The 22,432-nt window shown below is 43.3% G+C and overlaps 7 protein-coding genes across 7 annotated transcripts; 5 read left to right on the top strand and 2 right to left on the bottom strand.

Annotated features, from left to right (window-relative positions):
* Positions 1-208: 208 nt before the first annotated feature.
* TOT_030000941 (conserved hypothetical protein) lies at positions 209-928 on the top strand (the record flags this gene model as incomplete). Its single annotated transcript, XM_009693424.1, has 1 exon — positions 209-928. One exon carries the CDS (start codon positions 209-211, stop codon positions 926-928), a length of 720 nt encoding a protein of 239 aa, XP_009691719.1.
* Positions 929-1,119: 191 nt separating this feature from the next.
* TOT_030000679 (conserved hypothetical protein) lies at positions 1,120-9,647 on the top strand (the record flags this gene model as incomplete). The annotated part of the gene is made up of 13 exons (XM_009693423.1): positions 1,120-1,618; positions 1,717-2,152; positions 2,204-2,538; positions 2,635-2,740; positions 2,882-4,114; positions 4,208-4,258; positions 4,421-5,101; positions 5,153-5,466; positions 5,512-5,944; positions 6,002-6,332; positions 6,567-7,693; positions 7,883-8,803; positions 8,981-9,647. The coding sequence occupies 13 exons, from the start codon at positions 1,120-1,122 to the stop codon at positions 9,645-9,647; spliced, it is 7,134 nt and encodes a 2,377-aa protein (XP_009691718.1).
* A 417-nt stretch (positions 9,648-10,064) lies between these two features.
* On the bottom strand, positions 10,065-13,051 carry TOT_030000678 (uncharacterized protein; the record flags this gene model as incomplete). Its single annotated transcript, XM_009693422.1, has 12 exons — positions 10,065-10,270; positions 10,385-10,640; positions 10,714-10,815; positions 11,021-11,110; positions 11,157-11,259; positions 11,315-11,402; positions 11,466-11,820; positions 11,996-12,162; positions 12,195-12,447; positions 12,490-12,556; positions 12,588-12,729; positions 12,760-13,051. The coding sequence occupies 12 exons, from the start codon at positions 13,049-13,051 to the stop codon at positions 10,065-10,067; spliced, it is 2,121 nt and encodes a 706-aa protein (XP_009691717.1).
* A 470-nt stretch (positions 13,052-13,521) lies between these two features.
* TOT_030000677 (uncharacterized protein) lies at positions 13,522-17,699 on the top strand (the record flags this gene model as incomplete). The annotated part of the gene is made up of 12 exons (XM_009693421.1): positions 13,522-13,703; positions 13,839-13,989; positions 14,085-14,298; positions 14,357-14,509; positions 14,540-14,610; positions 14,646-14,734; positions 14,877-15,130; positions 15,289-16,427; positions 16,569-16,706; positions 16,739-17,043; positions 17,317-17,509; positions 17,583-17,699. The coding sequence occupies 12 exons, from the start codon at positions 13,522-13,524 to the stop codon at positions 17,697-17,699; spliced, it is 3,006 nt and encodes a 1,001-aa protein (XP_009691716.1).
* A 173-nt stretch (positions 17,700-17,872) lies between these two features.
* Positions 17,873-19,339, bottom strand: TOT_030000676 (conserved hypothetical protein; the record flags this gene model as incomplete). Its single annotated transcript, XM_009693420.1, has 7 exons — positions 17,873-17,975; positions 18,008-18,089; positions 18,240-18,373; positions 18,487-18,630; positions 18,741-18,860; positions 18,941-19,063; positions 19,158-19,339. The coding sequence occupies 7 exons, from the start codon at positions 19,337-19,339 to the stop codon at positions 17,873-17,875; spliced, it is 888 nt and encodes a 295-aa protein (XP_009691715.1).
* Positions 19,340-19,916: 577 nt separating this feature from the next.
* TOT_030000675 (conserved hypothetical protein) lies at positions 19,917-21,072 on the top strand (the record flags this gene model as incomplete). The annotated part of the gene is made up of 2 exons (XM_009693419.1): positions 19,917-20,655; positions 20,822-21,072. The coding sequence occupies 2 exons, from the start codon at positions 19,917-19,919 to the stop codon at positions 21,070-21,072; spliced, it is 990 nt and encodes a 329-aa protein (XP_009691714.1).
* Positions 21,073-21,442: 370 nt separating this feature from the next.
* TOT_030000674 (adenylyl-cyclase-associated protein) lies at positions 21,443-22,193 on the top strand (the record flags this gene model as incomplete). The annotated part of the gene is made up of 2 exons (XM_009693418.1): positions 21,443-21,452; positions 21,703-22,193. The coding sequence occupies 2 exons, from the start codon at positions 21,443-21,445 to the stop codon at positions 22,191-22,193; spliced, it is 501 nt and encodes a 166-aa protein (XP_009691713.1).
* Between the last annotated feature and the right edge of the window lie 239 nt (positions 22,194-22,432).

Below are 22,432 nucleotides of genomic sequence, written 5' to 3'. Positions count from 1 at the left end.
ATACGACGCCAAGAAGGCCAACGGACAAGATTCAGCCCGTGTTGACCCGATGTGTAACTTAGTAGCCGACACTTGGTTAGAATCTACGTGTGGAAGGATTGTAGTGTCATTATAAATAATCTCAGTGCTTTTATTTTCTACGTTTGAATATCAGTTCGTGTCTGTACAAATAATATGATTTTGTGTAACATATTTGCTGATCCCCTAAATGAATTTTGATCTGCTGAAGACGAGGCTTAAGATCGACCAGGTGAACCTGTGGAACAAGCTCAACGAGCTGGTCGGCGGCCACAAAAACGAAGACAGGGACACGGACTCAGATTTGACGCTGGAATACTACGTGGACCTGATCACGAGGCTGGTAAGAGGCATGAACGAGGGGCCTGACAAGGATTCCAAGCACGTGCAGACGGAGTCGGCGTTGCGTGACGACGACTTCGAGCGGGCGCTGGACGTGATGGAGAACAACAACCGGATGCTCGACGAGTACTGGGCGGCCGTATCGAACCTGATTATGTACCCGCGCAGCGGCATCGCGCTCCCCAAGGAGTGCCTGGACAACTTCGACTGGAACATAGCCTCCAAAGTGCTCAACAGGGTCGAGTGCGTCTCCGACAGGCGCAACTTTTGCAGATTCCTCCAGCTGATGGAGGAGAAAGACGCTCTGCTCAACAACGTTATCGCATCCCAGCACCTCGTGCTGTCGTCTCTGAGGCAGGGCGACCCTGCCAGCAGGAGCAACGAGGGCTCCGAGTCCCTTTTAAAAAGCAGTGATAATGAACTTTCCAGGCTCAGGATGGAACTTGAGACCTTTAGGTCCCAGAAAGATCTTTTCAACGTCAGACTTGAGCTGTACAGGTCTGAACTGTCCAGAATCTACCAGCAATGCGAGCCTTCTTTGACGTACCCGCCCATCATAAATCAATAAACGTTTTTGAGTGATAAATTTTTATATGTGTAGTCATTTTATGTGTTTACGGCTACTGATAGTGGTGTAAATGTGTAAGATGGAGTAGCGAGACATTCAGTAGATAACTTGACTATTTGGTTGCGTTGTCAAAAAATAGTACCGCATTTTATTTTCTTAAATAAAATGGGTGTTTAAAGCAGGCCGAGGAGATGAAGGTGCAAAAAAGTAGTAATACGAGGACCAGGTTGAAAAAACCAGAGCTAGAGCCACATTCCAGCTCAAATTTGCCAAAATTCGGTAAAATTGAAGGATTTGAGCTTGATGAGGTGATTTTCTCGCTTCTGGATGGGCTGGTTGACACGAACGAAAGGTCTCGTGACACGATAGTTAAAACTCTGATGAAATACGCAACACATCAGCCGGATTTTATTCTAAAGTCTATTTTGACATTTCTGCAAGTGCAAAAGACGTCGATAAATCATCAGCATTCTCTTTTGTGTTTCGTGAAGAGGTGTCTAGTGGAGCTGAAGAACGTTCCAAATGGCGTAATCAAGGAGATACTGATTTTCATGCTGAAGGAGCTGAGCTTTCTCAAAAGCTCGGACGTGCGCTACGTGGAAATGAGGGAGATCGTGAACACGGCCACGGTTCTGTGCCCAGCCTTTTCAGTGGACGTGATACTGGCCTTCATTAAGGACATTAAGCAAAGTAGGTTTCCGCTTATAAGCGTTATTTAAACGGCTATTGCCTAGATAGCTATTGGTTAGATGGTTGATGCGATAAACATTCTAGTAACTGTGGTTCAGGCGAGGAGAACTTTGAGGTTTTGTGCATATACATAAGGATATTGACGCACCTGTGTAAGCTGGTTCCACGCAACTCGTACGTAAAGAGCATTTTGATCTCGAGTCACATAATGTGTCTGTACAACAAGGAGATATTCAAGGAGCAGAACGCGGAAATATGCAAGGAGCTGTCGTCGCTGCTGTTTAACCTGGCGAACATGCTGACCCTTAATTCCGCACACAGCCGCTCAAGCCATGACCCAGGCTCGGATGGAATTCAGAGAGCTACCCTGGTGAAGTTGATCAATGGAGACGAGTTGGGGCGTAGGCACACGCAATTGTACGACGCACTTGACCTGGAAGTGGGAATACAGAACAAGTTTAGAAGTGTTCACAGAGCGCACTTCGAGGCTACCACGAGTGAGCATTTGTCACATTCCAATGCCGCAAGCAGATTGTTCAATGGATACTTTGTGGACCTGATTCCGACGAGTTCGGGCACCGGAAGAATAAGGAAGATCAGCAGGCCGAGCCTGGAAAACATAAAGAGCATACTTGAGCCCCTGTACGAGCTGATGCTGGACTACTACATTCCGAAAATATATATCAACAGCTCCTACAATAACATTTGCCTGGAGTTGCTATACTCGCTGGTCGTGATATCAGAGTACGTTTCCACAGAGTGCCTCAGGGAAAACTCGCTGAATCTGCTCAACTGCATAATAGTGAGGTTCCTGTACCACGTTCCGAACCTACAGTTTAACGACAACCTGTGGTTTAAGCTGTACAAAATCAACTCGACGAACTTGACAAATAGATTCGTATCGTTATTTTCAAACCTAAGTGAGTGGAGCATCAGCCATCTAACTATTAGTTAGTAGGTACTGGTATGCAATTGTGAGGGATTAATGGCATGATGGAATTAATAAAATGTTTTAGATTTGCTGAATGGGTTGCCTCCGAAGTTTTTTATAGTTGGTATGAGATCATATCTGCAAATATTGAGCCAATACAACGAACATAACATATATATTAACTCTTATAAGTAGGTTTCAGCCACTATTTATTTGTTTAGATAGATAGATAGATACATAGTTAGATACATACGTACACATAAATGCTATGATAACATCAAGAGACTTAGTTACCATGAAACACTGACCTATTGTTAACATTAACTGTGTAGTCTGTGTAACATATTGTTCTCCTTGTTGAAAACTTTGTACGATAACGCGAACAAGCACCTTCTATTGTATCTGCAATGGTTCTTGTCCGATAATGGTAGTTTAAACAATGATGCCCAAAATGATTTGGAGTTTGATAGTGTGTATATTGATAACATAATTCAGAGCTTGAGGATACTTTATAACAACAGTTCCTCGCTGGCATTGATTGAGTTTTTGTACGATAAGTTGATGTCGGTCACTAAATCGGATGTGATAGTGGCCATGTACGTCTTCATCTTCCTGTTTAACGCAAGCGATGCTGTGTACAGTAGTAGAATGAGTAGTATGGTCAGAACGGAAAGCATGGGTAGTAATAGTATTGGTAGTAATAGAAGTATTAACAGTAGTATCGGTAACAATGGCAGTAAAAACAACAACAATGCGAGTACCAGTAACAACATTATTAACAGTAGTAGAAGTTACAGTAGTAACACGTTGAAAAGAAGCGGTAGCATCAGTAACGCCTGTATCACTAGTGATGGGCACAGCAGAGCTGGAGTCGATAGCTGCAACCAGCTAATAATGTACAGGATAGTGAACAACATCAGCGGCATATTGAACCTGAATATAAACGACAACTACTCGCTGTACATAATGATTAAGTTCGTAAACATGCTGTTTCTGAGCAGGAGCGTAACGCTGTACTCGACCTTTAACTCCATGTTCGACAAGGAGGACATGGAAAGGAGGAATAAGAAGATATACTTCATGATCAACTACATATTCGAGTATAAGATCAACATAGACATCAGCAACAGGATCAACATGAACATGAAGTGGTACAACAGTAAAAGCGGTAACAAGTTGGACGTGTTGTTTTTCTACTCGCTGTACCAATGCAACACCGTAGGAAAGAATGAGTTGCCGGCAAATAAGTTTATAAAAAATGAGTTGGTAAGCAATGAAGAGGAGTTGTTTGAACAGTGCGTAGAGAACATAATAAGGAGTTGCACTGACTATTTTTTAGTGTACCTGGTGAATAAGCTAATGAAGAACGTTAAGAGGAACAGCCTGACGATATTCGAGTATCTGAGTAAAGTACTTAAGCTGTACAGTAAGCAGAAGGTGAAGAGAGTGCTGAAGCAGGATGAGCTTTACAATCTGCTTATTCTAGCACTAATTTACATCCACGACCCAGTAAACTACTTTGGAGAAGCGTATTACGCCTCGAAGTTGCTGTTTAGGCTCTACGAGTATGTTTCCAGCTCAGGCTACCTGATGAATGGGAGTATTAGCATTGGCGCGAGCATTACGGCCAGTAACACGAGTAATTGCAGTAAAGTTAGTACCATGAACAATATTAGCAATAGCATGAGCAACGATGCATTTAAGCAGAGGTTGATTGAGGAGGGGGTGATGTTAACGGATTTATCATGTTATGACAAAGTGGATTGTTTCTGCCTTAGAACTAGCAATAGCAGTGGTAGTATCAGTAGTGGTAGCAGTAGTGGTAGCAGTAGTGGTAGCAGTAGCCGAAGCAAGCTTGGCACTAACCTAAGCTTTCTGTACCCGAATGACATAGTGTTGAACTTCAGCAACGTGTCGAAGTTAACGAGGTATATGAATAGTATACACAAGGTCGATGGAGCTAGCGTCATAAGGTGTCTCAGTTCGCTGATGGAGCAGTTGAAAAATAGGCCAAATCTAAGTCGTAACTCGTCCTTCTCAATAACTACGAGCACCTTTCTGAACCCAGGATCGACACTGTTTGGAAGCAATCAAGTCAGTGTGATGAGAGTGAACGATGTGGTAATAGACACGGACTTGTCAACATTTCATAACCTGGGAATAGTGAACGTGATATGCACGTTTACAAGCGTTAAAGAGGGGATAGTTGGAGCTATATTATCTAATGCAGCTACGAGTGCAGTGACGAACAAGGAGGATATGATGCAAGTGGCAAATGATGGAGAACTGGAAGCAGGAGAAGAGCAATTGCTGTTTTGGAGCAGGAGCCTTGAAATGAAGTATAAAATATTTATGCTGAATGGAATGAGCATGAGTAACGCGATAACCGGAGAAAATTGGAAGGGGCACTTGAAGATGTTGGACGATGCGCTGATAAGCAACACGCTTAAGGATTCGTCATTTTCGCTCTTCGGGAAGACTGCGTCGTACCTGCAGTCGGAAAGAAACAGGCTGATAGTGATCTCAGCGCTGACCCACGCATACATTCAAGCGTACAAATGGATCTGTTCGGAAGACGTTGGCCTCGATGTTAATGCCGACAGTGATACCACTAACAACTCTGTGGGTGATACGACCAAAGAGGAGAAGAAGCAGGCGATGGAGGAGTTGAGTGACAGGTATAATAGAATAGTTGCAGTATTTAACGCAAAAAGAGATAAGCTGCTGGCAGAAAAGGAGGGAAAGGCGGAGAAGAAGTCAGAAGAAAGAGAATGTGGGTACGAAGAGGACCATGAACATGTGGTAAACAGATACATACTGTGTCCAATGATTAACATGTTTAACAACGATACAGATGTGAACGTGCAGGAGTGTATCTTAAACAACGTGTTGCTGATAGTGAATCAAGCGTCATTGAGTAAGATGAGGATCATTAGGGAGAGTAAAGATGTGAATGAAGCAGGCAACTTTAGAATTGACATTGAGGTGATAAGCCTAATGTTTAATAAGATGATAGGGATAATGATGAGGGTGATTGACGAGAACGTGAAGGCGACGGAAGAAAAAATTGAACAGATGTGTGAAAAAAATGAAATATTGAATGTGGAACGTGTCAATAGATCAGTGAGTGAAAAGGAAGGCGCCTTGGCGTACTGCTCATTCCTGGTCATGTCGTCATTCTCGCCGCATTTTAGAATGCTGAGAAGCACTAACGTGCCGTACCTGGTCATGTACTACACGCTCTACTACGCAGACTACTACTTCTACGCCAAGGTGGCAAACTTCGACGTTAATTTCAGCTTCAGCTACGAGTTCCACAGGTCCTTGAAAATATTCAGACACATCCACTACTACCTGACGAATATGTACAATAATATCGCAAAGGGCTTGAATGGGTTGAGAGACGATGGATGTAGTGAAGGTGAGTACGGTTATGCTAGTGGTACCGATAGAATCTGCTGGGACGTGCTGTACAAAATGACTATCACGATACTGAGTGATAATAATAAAAACCTGGACGCCATGGTGATTAAGAACAGGTTGTTCATACTGGTTCAGTTTTTGGACGCGTTTCTGCCCAATGGTAAAGATCTGAGGAAGGATGGCGACCAGAGGGTCGAAAGGCAGCTGGAATCAGAAGATGAAGATGATTGGGTTAAGCTGGTGATATTGGTTTGGTGTTACATCCTGAAGATGGGCGACAACAACACCAAAGTGCTGCTGATTGACATACTGTACAGGCTATTGAGTGTGCAAAGTGACGTGATTATAGAGGACGTATATGTGACCACGAGTAACAGTAGCATTGATAGCAATCATAATGGTGTTGTTGGTATTGGTGGCGATAGCAACCATAATGGTATTGGTGGCATTGGTATTGGTGGCGATGGAAACAATGTCATTGGCAACAATAACAATAACTGTATTAATTATGGCAACAATAATAAAAATGGCATTGGTGCGGTAAACGGAGATACGGTCGGTGGTTTCGGAGTGAGGATGGATAGAATAAACAAGTTGAATGGGATCGATAGCATAAATAGGCTGATACCGGAGAGGCTGGTGGTAAAGTTCGTGGTTTTTTCAATGAATTATCTGGAAGTAGCCTCGTACGTGTCGAACTCGCTGGTGAAGATCATACACAGGATGATGCAGCAGAACATGAGCATGATCTCAACGGAGCACCTGCAGGCGAGCCTGGTGGTGATATTCAAGAGGTTCCACGAGAGCTTCCACAACAACAACCTGCCGCTGTTCCTGAGGTCCTTTCTGGTCGACATGTTCAAGTATAACACGAACATACTGTTCACCGTGCTGTTCAAGTACAGCCTGAAGTTCCAGTCGAGCGTCATATTCATAATAATAAAGAACGACTACCTGCTGCACCTGCTCATAGAGCACCTGGACAGTCGTATAAACGACGAGTTGAGCAAGTACTTCCAACTTAGCGAGAAAGTGAGCTGCGGTGGTACTGCCGGGCTAGAGTACTATGGCAGTGGTGGCGAAACGAAAGAATTTGAAGTTAAGGAGCTGGAACCAGTAGGGGGAGAATGCAAAGAACATGGCGGGAAAGTGAGTGAGGTGTGTGTTGAGAGGGGTGAATTGGCACTGGAGTACCTGTTGGAGTACAACATGATCATATTTAGCAACAAAAGCAGGTTGATCAGCTGCTACAGCGAGTACGTAACTCGGTTGATAGTGTACGTTAACGTTATCGAAGCAGTGAGCAGTGACCTCAACGTGTTGATAAAGCAGAAAAGGACACTTGAGGGGGAGCGCGCGAAAATGGTGAAGCTGCTGGAGGTGATATACGGCAACGCGATGGTTAGCAGAGACTCTCTGCTCCACTACAGCGTTAAGATCATAGGCAGCAATAGGAGCACCTTGCGCTCGTTTCTCAACTACACGTACAGAGTAATATCACTGTTCGGTGAGCCGATCAGGACCACTGAGGATTCCGACGATATTTGGAAGGATAAGGGTTTTAGGGAGGCCAGGGAGGAGTTACTGAGGCGAGTTCTGCTTAGGATACTGGTTGATTTGATCAAGTACAGGCTGTTGAAGGGCTACGATCTCACGGTGCTGAAGATAATAAGGAGGTTGGACTCAGACTACGAGTTGATTTACTACTACTTGAAAAACATGTACCCGACTGGAGTTAACCCCTACTATAACGTGTACGCTGGCAACTACGCGGCGGTCCTCAGGAAGAGGAGAGCGTTCTTGGACGAGTTGGTTGCGTCGATGGTGCGGAGGCTGGAGGAGAAGGTGGTTGCCCACAAGTTTTACTTCTACTTGAAGGTGTTCGCGCTGCTGATGCGCCTCGTTCACAGGCACAGGTTGGCGAGGCACTACGGCGCCGTTGAGAACGTAATATGCCTCGTGCTAAAGTACAGGACCTTTTTCGCAGACAAAAGGCTCAGGCACGCGTACCTGGTTCTGTACGCGGCAGTGCTGAGGTACCTGCGGGGGAAGCACAGGAGCTTGAACCGGTTTGAGAACCTGAGGTCGTACCTGATGTTCCCGACTGCAGTGGCAATGCTCTCGAGCGGCACCAGGAAGCTGGAAGCCGTGAGCTCGAAGTGCCTCAGGTTGTTCTTCTCACTCTCCTTCGGCGACTGGCTTGATGTGAGCGCCCTCAGTCTGAGTGAGGAAATACTCGCCGGCTTGATGGTGCGGGGTAACACCGCGAACAGGTGCCCGTGCAACTGCAATGCCGGTGATGCAGGTGTAGGTACTGCTGTTGCCACTAAAGCTAGTCGAACTGCTGGTATGGGCAATAGAACTAGTGCTGGTAATGCTGTTGGTGCTACCGGTATCGCTACTGCTCGTGGAACCAGTAGCAACCACGGAGTCGTGGGTATCAATGGCGACGATGCTGATTTGTTTACCGAAAGTGGCAGAGCAGCGGCGGACTCGCACATCTTGTGTGTTTGCAACTGTTTTCAGCTCCTGCATATATTTTCGCACTTCATGCCGTCCGCCAGCGCTCAGAATAAACAGTCCGGCGAGGGTTCGGCTTCAAATATAGAGGGCGCCGATGAGGGCATTGTCGTGCCCGCGAGCATAAACGAGGAGTTTAGGAGCATCAAACGCTCCCAGCTCGACAGGAAGAGCTCCAAGGTGCTCTTCAGCAGCATCACCGTCGAGGAGGAGGACTTCGAGTTCATCGACATCAACGCTTACTACGGCCTGAAGCTGCACTCGATAATGCCGCTCATTCGCACCAGCAGTAGTGAAGACAGGGCGGAGCAGTTGAGAACGTACTCCAGTGGGTCACTTGGCAGTAACGCCAGTGGTAGTGACGGCATCAGCGTGAGCGGCGATAGTGCTCGCATAGGCTCTGGTAGTGCCATCAGTGACAGAGCTACTCTGGGCTCTGCTATTGGCTGCAAAAGTGTCGACAATAACCTGCAGTTTGACACACTCAGTGTCTGCCCTGACGTTCTCACGCTCTTCGACGTCTGCGACTACGCTTTCAAGGTCGGCACTGCCAAGAGCAACTTCATGTACAACTCCGACTCTCTGGAGGAGTACTTTCAGAACACCGTGAACCGTAACAACCTGAGCCTTCTGCAGCTCAAAAGCCTCAGCTCTATCGGCAACTCGTTTCTGTTTCTGTCCAAAAACGTCTACAGGTTCATCACGACTCAGAAGTATCTTCAGCACAACTTGATGGACATCTATTTCCCCCAGTGCTCCTTCTCGAGCTCCGACCCTGCCAATGACCGCAACCCCCTGTTCTCCCTCAAATCTGCTTCTAGGCTCAGCGCTTCTATGTCTCCGTATCCCACCTCGCCTTCCTTTGAGGACAGTGTTGTCTTCAACGCCGTCAAACTCTCCGTATTTTTAATCACCAGGGCTTCGCTGTACTTATACAAATCCAACCTTTGTAGTGACTACGATTCACCTTTGGAGGACCTTGAGCCTTTCGGCCTTCACAAAAGCCTCAGTGTCATTAGGAGAAATCACCTAATTCACTTTGAGAGTCTCTGCAATGTAGTCGTAAGCAAGCTTTGCAGGCTGATAGACGACGTTAAGTTTAAACTGTACGTCTACAGGCAGCTGCAACTGCTCGCGACCATCTCGCCGCTCTAATTTGTTCAATATTTTGCATACGTGCTACCATATTTACCATATTTAGTGCATATTCTACTATATTCAGTATCATGCTCATTCAATATTTGTTTACGCGTTACTACACCCATTACGATAACTGCTACTCCACGTCTGACAACTTTGTCCATGTGCCTATTACCTATATGCTAACTATGTGTACGTTTATCAGCGTTTACCCATATGCTAACAGTGTACGTTTATCAGGGTTTACCCATATGCTAACTGTGTACGTTTATCAGAGCTACATTAATAGTTAGTGTGTGTACGATCAATCAGTTGTGCCCTTGACTACACCAAATCACTGCTCGTCCTTAATGTGTCTTACAACCAGTGCCAGTATTATTCTTACAAACTTAAATTCCGGGTCCTGAACATATGCTATCAATCCGTGCGTTGTTATCCATATTTATTGTACACTTTCTCATCCATATGCATTAATGCATATACGCTCTTATCCACTTTGCTGTTTATCTGCCTATTCACATGACTATATCTATCTACGTTCCTACGAGTTGCTGCCACTGTACCACTAGAGTGTCGTCGCTGTGTTCCAACTTCAATGTCGAGTAGTTGAAGATTTTCTCTAAAATTGTTCATATATGCTGTTACATATATATGCATTTATGATTACTGTATCTATCTATTCATAATAATATGTACTGGTCCATATATTTATCTATTTATTTATTTATTTCTATTATTATTTACCAACTTACTTTGCAATTGTTGGTTTGCTGTGTACTTTCTGTTACTCAAGGTTGACGATACTAACAGCTTCACTATCAGCTCAGTCAGCGTAAAAAAGTCTTCGTAACTCATCTTTACAGTCAATCGGTACGTCACTTCGTGCGTATTATCTTTCAGCGTTTTCACCATGTCGTTGCAACTCCCATTACCATTGTTCAGCACATCCACCAGGGCGCTTTTATTGTACAAATACACGTTGCCGTTGTGCTTAAATCCATATGATACCTATATGCATTTTATACATTAGTGCTTCTACTTTATTGCAACTATTCAATTTAATTATCTACGTTGTTTTTACATTGTCCTTGTCAAGGATCAGACTCGGGTGTATGTATATTTCCTTCTTATCGACCAACACTTTGTGAAACGCTACCGTCTCTCCGTTTGCTGGATAATATACCTATTGTGTTTTTAATTTGTATGCTACTTAATCCTCTAACTATCTAACTTGACAGCTATTATTACCGTATAACTATCTACCTTGTTAACACTTGGAACCGTATAACTATTTAAATTGCTATCATTTACAATCCTCTAACTATCTAACTTGACAGAACACGTAATGGTCATTGTAATTTTGTTTAACGCTCTCTATCTTTACTTACTGGTATGTTGAGTGTGCTTGTTATGTGCTTTGAAAACTTCTTCATTGAGTCCAATTCTCCGTGCACGAACACTATATTCTTTGGGCGAACCTAATTTATGTTATTCATACACCAAACAGCTAATATCTACTCTTACGTGTTTTATCAGCTTCAGTATTCCTGGCGAGTCTGCGTGTGCTGAAAACGATAAATATTTAACTTTGCACTTAATGTTTATTACTCCCGTGTTCGTCTTAATACTCTTTTCCCCTGCAAGCATGTGTGTATATTCATGTGTAAACCCAGAATCGTAACCATATGGTCGTGGCAGTATAAATTTTGTATTCTCGTCCTTTCGTACCTGATATTAGCTTGTTTCCTACCGTTCCCTGTACGCAGTACCCTAACCACATTATGCTCATTATCACTCAACATCAAATCTATCTAACTGCCAACGCTGCTTTACCTGGTATGAGTATTAAATTTTTCGGGTTACTCGACCATATTTTACACGCCTTCAGCGACAATCCTGTGTGTACCATTCCCGGTGTTGCGAACAGCACCATCGGCCTGTTGTCGTTCAGGAACGACTGGTCGAACTGCAGCAGGTTCTCCATTGCGAACGGGTTTTCCTTCAGCTTACTTATGTTGTTGTTGTCAGTCCAGCTTGAGTGCAGCTTATAGTAGTTCGTCGCCTTTTCCGACAACCCTCCTCCGAAGTAGATTGGGAACAACAGCGATAGATTATTCCAATAGTTGTTCAGTATTATTGCCAACTCCTGTGCTCTTCCCACTGCGAAGACCGGTATCAGCACCTTCCCCTAATTTATTGTTGTCAGTGCTGTTAGTCTTGTCAGTGATGTTATTGTTTTTATTGTTGTTACTGCTGTCAGTGTTATTGGTATTACCAATACTACTAGCTACAATATCATCATTACTACCAATATTGGTAGTGCTGTTATACATGGCTAAAATTGTCTGTGCAGCTTCACCTACTCCGTTGATGAGCGTGTCGTGTACCAAATTGCACAACTCTACTTCCGTCGCCTTCTTCGACTGCCTGACGAACGTTGCGTACGTCGTCTCGCAGATCAACACGTCCGGCTCCAGCGAGGGCACCTTTGCCGGCCCCAAGTGCTTGTCCGGCACCGTGTTAAAATCTCCTGTCAATTTGTCATTTTCCTTTCTGACCCACCTGTGTATAGCACTTTGAAGCCGTCCGACTCCGCCAGGAACATTGCTGCTCCGAGTACGTGCCCTGCGTAAAAGGGCGACACTGTGAGCCCCTCCACCTTTTCTGCTGATCTCAGCTGCAGTGGTATTGACCTCTTCATGCACTCTGCCACTGAGTTGAACGAGTATCCCCAGGGGTCCGGTCTCTCTTCCACCTTCCTTCTCTTGTCAAAGTTCAAGAGGCTCTTCACGCTTGCCGTCTTCGCTGCGATTCCCTGGCTCGACGAGTCCTCTTGCGCGTACCTCGTCACCTGCACGCTGTCTCTCAATAGAAGCGGACTCAGCGCTTTCGTCGGATACGTCATATACACTGGTCCCGAGTACCTGCCGTGTTCGTCATTCACTTTCACCTTACCCTATCTCCTCCGTCAGAAACGGCAGTGCTCCCACGTGGTCTATGTGGAAGTGCGAGATGATTGCGCTGTCTATTGTGTTCGTCACGTTGTTCAGCGCCTTTTTGAGTGCGTTTTTCATGTACAGTGCCCTCTCCGAACTCTCTACACTGCTTTATCAACTTTTCTTCTTACCTTTCATCTTCGCGTTCCTGTACTCTCTTTCCGATGCCTCCATTGAAAACGGGTCTGTAACTGTGTTATCTGTCTGCGTTTCATCTGATTTCATCTCCTCCAGCAGCTCCATCTGGTGATTGTACTCGGTCGTGTTCCCCAAATACTGTAGATTTGGGTACCTTCTGTGGTCTACGAATCCGCAGTGTGCTCCGCAGTCGAACACTACTCTCTTTGACGGAAACGTGACAACTACACACGACCTTCCTACGTCCTGCCCGGCACCCAAAATTGTAACTTTTAGGCTTTTCATCGAGTTAATTCTTCAATTCACAGTGTTGTTTTCACATATATTTAAACGAGGCTGTTAAAAATTTAAGGTGTGTTATTTTTAGCCTTAAATTTAAATATATATTTGCGAATATGTTTTTGACGGATGAATATAGTTCATAAAATCATCAACAAAATGTTAAATGTGGTAAATTGACATATAACGGTGTATTAAAACTAAAAAACAGTGGAAGATTAAAAATTATTGGACTTTTAGAACGATTGTCAGATACAAAATACACTCATGAACAGTTTTTATTAATTAAGTAAAACATAGATGAATCATATGATTTAAGAGGCATTTCTAGCGTTTAAAATTATAGTTAATCTATTTTTTTAATGATTATATTACACAGGTCTTAATTTAAACTGTGGAATCCTTTAAATGGTTGCACATTCTTCCCCATGTGAGTGTTTAATCTCTTAGGCCAATATATATTCACCTTTTTTGCTATGTATTCCCATTCTGGCCCAAATACTTCTTTACATAATAATAAAAGATTTGTATTCAACAATAACCTCAATAAGTTACTTTCTGACGCTAAGAGATTTCCTCCGAGCACTAATCCTTGCGTAAAATGTACCCAAAAAAAGAGATCGTGCATATGTGACGCTATTAACTCCGGAGTTGGAAGGTAGGGACACACATAAGTAGTCTTTTCGATCTTAAACTGCCCTAGGATAGCTTCTTTTTTTAATTATATATATCTGTGTAAATATTTCCCTTTTTGCACATTTGAGACTGAATTTTAATTTAACGTATTCTTTAGAACTCCAAGGTATGAAATCTCTGAGTTGCGGGAAACAAAGTCGATGTTAAACGACCTGAGAGACTCCCTGAACGATGTCGATATGGAAAAATGGTCGGCACACACGAAGCTTCTGGACAACACATCGCTGGTCACAAAGCACTTATCCGAAGTACGGGAAGTTACTGAGATAAATAGTTAGTATATATTCGCAGCGCGAGTTCCTGTATTGATATATGAATGAGTATACCTTATAACATTTTACAGCTCAAGTTGAACGTAAACGGAAAAAACGAGCAGGGAGTTGAGCTGATCACGAATGCTTGGTTAAAGTTGTACGAGATCCTGGAGTTTTACAACTTAGTGGAGTATCTTAAGCCTAATTTTAAGGCCGAGGGAGGGGTCCTGACGTCGTTTCATATTTCAGAGTGTCCTGGCGGTTTCGTGGCAGCTTTAAACCACAATTTAAAGTCGAAAAACTGTATGTTATATTCATATCAATTTATGCACTTAATGGGCTTTGAAAAAACTATGTGTAGACTCTGGGCACCTGAAATGGTTTGCAACCTCGCTGAACCCATACTACGAAGGGAATGACCCCAATGTGGTCCTGGCCGAAGATATACTGTTCAGAGAAACGTATCAGAACTGGTTACTGGGCTGTGATAACTCAGGAAACATAACAAGATCATGTAAGTGAGAGTTGTGAAAGGGGGATGTAGGCAATATTGAGTTCATATGGGACCATATAAGCAGACCAAGTAGGCACAACAAAGCTAAGACACCAATACTGGTAAGCAGGAGAAGCGTGTTAAAGAAAACGAGTAGGTTGACTTGGTGACAGCAGACGGCTCGTTCAACTGCCAGTTTGACCCAAATAACCAGGAGAGGCTGACATCATCCCTTAAATTCGCAGAGTAACTTAGAATAAGTAGTTAAGTAGTGGTAGTTATGGGTTGTGCTGATAGTGGTCCGTACATAGATGTTATAGTTGGTTGTTAGAAGTATGAACTAGGTCACTGTGACAGTGCTTTCACAGGTTTATATGAATTAATGCAGAGTTGTTTGCGCCCTGGGCCTGTTGAGAGTGGGAGGATGCTTTATAGTTAAAATGTTTAACCTATTTGAGGAGTGTTCGTTGTCTATATTCACGTTGTTGGCGCTGTGCTTTAAAAAAATTGAAGTCTACAAGCCCTTGTTGTCAAAAGAGAGCAATTCCGAAGTTTACGCAGTCTGTTTAAACTTTAACGGAATCACATCAATACTACTATCGTCTCTCTGTAAATTTGTCGATCAGTACTCAAATGAAAAAAGTGAGTTTGAAAGATAGATTTGGAGTTACAGTTTATACACACATATTAGAGTATAACATTGTTGGTAGTTAATTAATTGGTACTTAACAGTGTTGCCACGTACCTAGTTATAACTGTCATTTAATGGTATTCGTAAGCATCGAGTGACAATTTTACAGACAACATGAGTATATTCCCAAGAGAGTGGGTGCCATCAGGCTTTAAAGCAGAATTTGTGGACTGCTCAAAGTTATTTGCAGAAAACCAGTGGAGGAACCTGAGAAACGCACTGTCGTTGTATAAAACCACACTGAATGAGAATCCGTACTACAAGGACAAGAGAGAGTTCGCAAACATCTTCATCAAGCAGTTTAAGATAGGGCCAATAAGTCCAGAGTCGAGGCTGGTTAAGAGAGCACAGTTCGGGCAGTTTCTGATATCCGGCAAGGACACGAGTTCCCTGGGACACGTGGAAAAAAGGTACTACGCCAAGTACCAGGACAGAAAGGAGTACCACAGCATGTATGAGGCCCTGCAGGCGAAAAGGAGGAGCAATAAGAAGGCTAACGACGTGTACCTGCACCTGGGCTCGGACAGCGACGACCTGTACAGCAATTCAGTGAAGGAGGTGCTCAAGTACATACAGAAAAACAGGCCGAAGGGGAAGCCGGAGAGAGAAGAGGGGCCTCTGGAAATGCAGTTTAAGCTGGACGAGGACGTGCACGAGAGTCTCCTGGACGACCTGAAGAACCAGAGGTACATGAAGGAAAACTGGTTCAGCATAGGAAACATGGAAGCAGAGGAGTTCAAGTTCAGCTTCTTCTGCAGCAATGACGCGCTCTTTGAGCTCATGTGCCTGAGGTCGTACTGCAGCAGGAGGTTGCCGGTGACGACGGCGCAGGAGTGCATAGTTAAGTCCTCGTCGTACGGGGAGGCGCTGACGGACCTTAACTCGTTCCCGAACGCGACGATGGTTCACCTGGCGCTGATCCTGAAGAACCACCTGAACGCGAAGAACTACCGGTGCTACCTGGAGATCACGTCCAACAGCTCGCAGCAGTTCCCAGCAATCTCGCTCCTGAAGCGCTACGGCATAGCAGGGTCGCTGATTTACAACCACGCACAGGCGACGCAGGAGGCCGAGGCGACCAGTGAGGCTGAGGCGGAAGAAGACGAACAGAGTAACCTGTTCGTGTTCGAGAACCTGTTTGAGCTGCACACAATACTGAGCAACTTCCCGGGCGAAGGCACCGTGGACCTGTGCTACGAGTACGACTATTCAAACCTGCTGTCGACAGGCCAATCATACAAGACGCTGGTGAGTTTGCGTGACCAACGCTGCGTAATTGGCACTTACTTAGTGGTAGTAAGGCTGCAGCTACTATTAATACATACTGGTGCTGGAAAAAACGAAGCACCCAGCAATATTCGTTCATCTTCACAAACCATGACGTTACAGATCGGGGAGATACTGGATTCGAACCTGAAGAGGAACTGCAACTTCATATTCTGTGACACGGGCGACAGTAAGAGTTACAGGGAGCTGCTCCACAAGGAGTTGAGCGCGAAGGTCGTCATGGTGGCCCAGCTGATACAGGTTTGTGAATTAAGTCACGTAACCGCGTTCAGAGCTTGAACTGTCTGAGCGATAGTGGAGACATGGTCGTGAGAGTGTTCACAGTGTTCACCAGGTTCACAGTCGGGATACTGTGCTGCCTCGCAACCGTGTTCGAAAGCGTTTACCTCTACAGGCCCGAGTCGGTCGTGAGTTGGTCCCAGGAAACGTACGTCGTGTGCAAGAACTACAAGGACAAGGACAACTCGATCTGCAGGCACTTCTTCCAGTTCCTGTGGGAAGTTCTCTCCTCCCATAAAAAGAACAACCAGAGTCTTCTGCAGATCATTAAGCCGTTCCACTTCACAACTATCGCAAAGTATTTATCGCTATTGCTATTTACTATTACTATTTGGTAGCAGTAGTTAGCAATATTAGCTACAGAATTATTAGTAATTTGTAGTACCAGTTACATTAGCCGCTATGGTATTAGTTACATTAGCCGCTATGGTATTAGTTACAGTTGTAGCACCTGTAAAGTAGCACTAAACTAGTACTGTTAGTTACAGAAGTAGTTGTGCTACCAATTACACTAGTAGTTACAGTGGCACTAGTTATTTGAACATCAACGTTACGACTAACCACTCTTCAGAAAACTATACGAGTTTAATAACGTGCTATTAAACAGTGAACTGTACGATTTAATGAATAAAAACGATGTGTTCGAGGACTATTTGTCCTCCTCCAAAGAGTTCATAAGTAGCCATAAGTTACTTGATTTTTTATATCCACAAAAACTGTTGGAAAATAAAACTGACATACAGTTACTGAAGCTGCAATACAACGTAAGTTTACTCGTATCTTGACCTTCCACTCTTTTTGGAGTATCATAACACGTCATAACTTATCGATATTTAGAACGAAGTTATTAACACCAATAACGTGAAGAGAAAAAGAGTTGAAACTCCAATTGAGTCTGAAAGTGAGCCTGAACCTGATTCACCAATATGGTCTTCTGATAACGAAGATCAATAAACTATGTTTTTTAAAATTTTGTAAATATACTTTAAACGCAACCTGCTTGTGACTCTAGCTACATATATATGTGTGTGCCTGTGTTCGTGTGTGTGTGTATACATGTATATTTTTCTGTATGTATGTATGTATGTATGTATATGTGTGTTTACATATGTGTACAGACATTTGTATTAAATTATTACTTTGTCCGTTGGATCAATCCAGTTTATCACCTTAACGTTCTTGTCATTTTTTACAGTTAAGTCCACGTCGACCCTTTTGGGCATCGGTTTCCTAAAGATTGGTGTATTTGACGGCGCCGTTACCTCGTTGATGGATATGGAAATGCGGACATTGACTCAGCAATGACTGACTGCCTGTATAGCCAGTCCACAGTATCCTTATCGCCTATTAAAATGAATTAATAACTTTGATAACGACAGAAATAGAGGCAATAGCAATAGCAATAACCGTAGTAGTGTTAATGGTAATAATAAGTGAAATAGAGACACTAGTACTAGCGACATAAAAAGGCAATAGCAATAGTGTTCTTTGTACCTTTGTATTCTAATTCGCTGTCCTCCTGCTCGTTTGACCTTTGAATGTAACCCACATTGTCTCTATAGGCGGCCTCTTTGATTTGTAGTCGCTGTTCACCCAGATCAATTCGCTTATCCTCGATTTTACACAGCCTGTTAATGGTAATTACAGGTCTCACACAAAGTTAGAGATATGTGACTGACGCAACTAACTTATTTTTGTTTATGTAGTGTAGTAAACTGAATTCCTTAATTATTTTTGAGACTGTGGAGCTTTTGAATCTGAAGTATTGGTGACTATAACTCGTGAGTCGTACCCGTAACGCTCCCCTATGCGCTCCACTCTAAATCTACCTGGGTCGAGCGTGTGTATGAAGTAGATGTACTCTCTCATCAGGGGGTCAACCTTCCTAAGCGATTATTCATCATTTTAACTGAAAGCACCTGTGTGTTGGAAGCTTAATCGGGAATATTCTTGGGAGTATTCTATTCAGCCCTGTATCCTACAAGGTCAATTAACCGCGTTGTGGTTACCTTCCAGTAGTTGCGATTTCTCGTTGTTTCGAGCGTAGGGAACCTGAGCCCGCAGAAGTCAGTGTACGTGTTAGTTGAGCTCACGTCTCTGCTATACGTTATGCTCCTACAAATGGTTAGAGGTGACTCGGGAATTAAAACTAAGGGCAGTTGAGCAATATCTAGGAATAAACTGCTGTGACTTACATGTCCTTTCCTGAAACCCTTTGGTTTAAACTGATTCTAAATCTCGTAGGAACTACGAAACCTGGTTTCGGCTCATCATTCGAGGGCCTCCAGTCAAGCTTAGAAGAATCACTCCTTATGGCTCTAAATGGATCGTTAACATACAAATAAGCGCATATGTTCAATTTTGTACGTGATCTATGAAATATTTAAGTTTTAACGGTAATTAGGCTGGTACTCATGTGTAAGGGGAGTGTCGTATTCCTGAAGTTTTTCCAAAGTTTTTTGGGTGGAATCCTCAGTTTTTCGTTTAAACGGAGTTTTTGAAGACTTGGAAATAAACCTCAGACTCTTCAATGACCAATTTCTGGTGTACATTTTAGAAATACAAGGTTCAAGTATATAATTTAGACCGTTCATCAATCGTATATTAAAAAATAAGACTAATTTATAATATGATAAATCGATAAATTTTAATTCTCAATAGTTGAGGAAGAAAAGAGCACGTAAACAAATTTTTTGTCAAAATTGTCTACACAATGTGGGAACACCAAATCGTGAACACTAGCTCCACAGACTCGTTAACACTGGTAACTTTAATTAATTTTGACGTAAAATAATGTAGTTCTCAGGTTTAATCTCCATTTTCGGAGATACCTTCCTTATTATCGCAGTTTTAGACATATTTATTTTTCTCCTTTCAAACATGTGTTTTTGGCCAAACATGCTACACATCTTATTTTTTATAAAATTTTTTGCTAGTTTACTAAATATGGGCCCGTTTCAGGCTACTTTTCCCGCCTTTTCGCCCGAGTTTTTTGTTTTTAATGTGCACCTCGTTACCCTAGACACTCGTGGTGTTGACAAACTCCTATAAACGTCCTTTTTTATGATTTCTCAGTTGTAAAGCGGAAAGTATCAATTAGTTTGGTTTGTATATTAGTTTTTCGGCTTAATTTTTTGTTTTTTCTGGGATTTTATGTACAACTGATCAGCGATGGTGGCTAGAGGACTTTTTAGTCTTTTTTTACTTTTTGGAGCTTTTGGCCACTTGATTAAATTTATTCACGCGCGTACTAATGTTTTACATGATGGTGTTCTCGATTCATTGAGTTACGACCCCAGTCTTCTTTCTCTCCTTCAGATGGAGCAGAGTCTCGACCTTGACGACGATGAGACTTCTTATTTGGGGACTAGTTTTTTGGACAACGGGTCAAGCTTCCTGCAGCACAGTTCAAAATATCTAGGGCCCTCGTACCCTGATAGCTCGAGCTCTTTTCTGGAGGACTCGTCTTCCCTCGGCGACGATGACGACGAAGGAGATTTGGATGAGGGGTCCCTTTTGGACGAGTCTGACGAGTGGCACGACGACTCTTCCTTCCTCGAAAATGACGACTTTGCCGATGATAGGGAATCGAGCTTACTGGAGTCTTCGAGTTCCAGTCGTTCCCAGGATGACGACGATTTCGGTGAATCGTTTTTACAAACCAGGAGCTCCTACGCGAAGCCCTCCAGCACCTTCGGGAGCCTTGTGCAGTTGCACAATTTTGACGCTGCTGACCCTCTCAACTTCCTGCAGGACGACACTTTGCTTTTGATGAACGAGGACGAACAGCCTGACATGGACTTGGAGGAGGAGTCGCCCAGGAAGTCCTCCGTCAAGGCCTTTGTTTTAAGGAGTGACATGGAAGAGCCTGAGGGCGTCGAAATGAGTCAATCTCTCGATGAAACAACTGGTACTTCAGACATCTCCTAGTCGTTACTTAATACTAGTTACGTAGCTGCCTATATATTTATTTACTCACAAACTCGCATTTACCATCCCATCACTTACCTACCTGCTTCTATTTACTTTATTCAATTCCCTTACTTACTCACCGCTGCTTTCTAACGTCTTTTTAGCTGAGAAAGTTTTGTCTGTGTTGTCTGCCTACAAGGTGTGGTTGATTGTTTTAACTGTCGTTTTGTCTATCGCTTTAGTTGTCAGGCTCTTCTACCTTGACAAGTTCCTCAAGTTCAAGACTGAGCTTTGGACCAGGCTTGAAACCTTGAACAAGGTCGTCGTCGACAAGTTCAATTCCGTGTTCAGGAAGAATCAGACAGCCGCCGCCACTCCCGGTGAGACTGAGGAGACGCCCTTATTGAGCGCATAAGCACAAGTCTTTAATTTTTAAGCGACTGGCCCCTTTTCATTCCCTTTTTGGCCCGTCTGGATTTAACTGAGGTTTAGGCTGAAAAGAGTAGCCTTCGGCCTCTTCTTGTACCATAGCAGTAATATTTCCTTGTAATATAGCTTCATTCATGCTCATACATCTGTATATACATTTATTATCAACTATATACTGCAACAAATCCATAAATTCTTGATTCAACCACACTCTTGTCTGATACCATGTGATGTTGACTGTATCACTGAAGCACCATACAGTTGTCGATTATTCCACCTCATCCACAGAATTGCTACTATTTTTTATTCTATTTCCATAATTACCGTATTTCAGAGGGGAAGGAGCTGTAACTATTATGGTTCCAAGTGAGTTTACCTAGAACACTTATTATGACTACACTAGCCTATTATTTACTGAAACTACTCATAGTCACCATTAAATATTCACAAATTGCATACTATATTTACTCTTTGTATCATTTTTCTTCATATTTTTAAAATGTGTACTTTACTACCTTCTTTTTGATGTACCGCATCACTTACCCATAAATACACCTTTTCAGCCTCTAATATTTAATCATTTACATTTGATTCTCATTCTTTCACTCTTATTTAGAAACTTTTGAGCTTAAGGGTGAGGTTTGGAACGTCTGCGGCTACGTGGACGAGGTCGTGGACCTTTCCTGCGTCGGCAGGAACCAGAGCTCCACTCTCTGCGAGTGCTCCAACGTCAAGGTCACGATGCCCGAGAAGATGATCTCCGTGTCTCTGATTTCCTGCAAAAATGTCGAGGTTTTCGTGAACTCTCTGATTTCCAGCATGGAACTCACAAACTGCCACAACGTCAAGGTGCGCGTGAAGACCACGCTTCCTGCCTGCTCCATTGACAAGTCTCAGCAGGTGAGCTTCTGGATTTCCAGGGAGAACGCCTCCATGATCATGTTCAGCTCCTGCAAGTCCGGCGACATGAACGTCAACATAAACAGGAACACTAGTGGCAACCCTGACGAGGACGACTGGGTTGAGCAGCCTCTCCCTGAGCAATTTGAGCACAGCATCAACGAGAACTTGAAGGTCGTCACCAAGCCTTCTTCTTTGTACCCCTAATTTACCGCACTTGTACTTACTCGCCTATTCACCTTCTACTCTACAATGGTACATGTCTCCATTTTTACTTTCGGCTGCCTCTTCCCACAAACTCTATTCAATGCTAATATAAGGCCATGAACATACTAAGGGCACAAATAATATTATTCTAAGTGTGTACAAGGGGTGTATACTTTATTTTTGAATGAATTAAATGTAGCTCAGACAGTACAAATAATTTCATAAGGAATCAATTAGGC

This window comes from Theileria orientalis, chromosome 3 (genome assembly GCF_000740895.1).
Source record: "Theileria orientalis strain Shintoku DNA, chromosome 3, complete genome".
Taxonomy (NCBI): domain Eukaryota; phylum Apicomplexa; class Aconoidasida; order Piroplasmida; family Theileriidae; genus Theileria; species Theileria orientalis.
The sequence above is the reverse complement of the archived record's forward strand: the minus strand, read 5'-3'. Positions and strand labels throughout refer to the sequence as shown.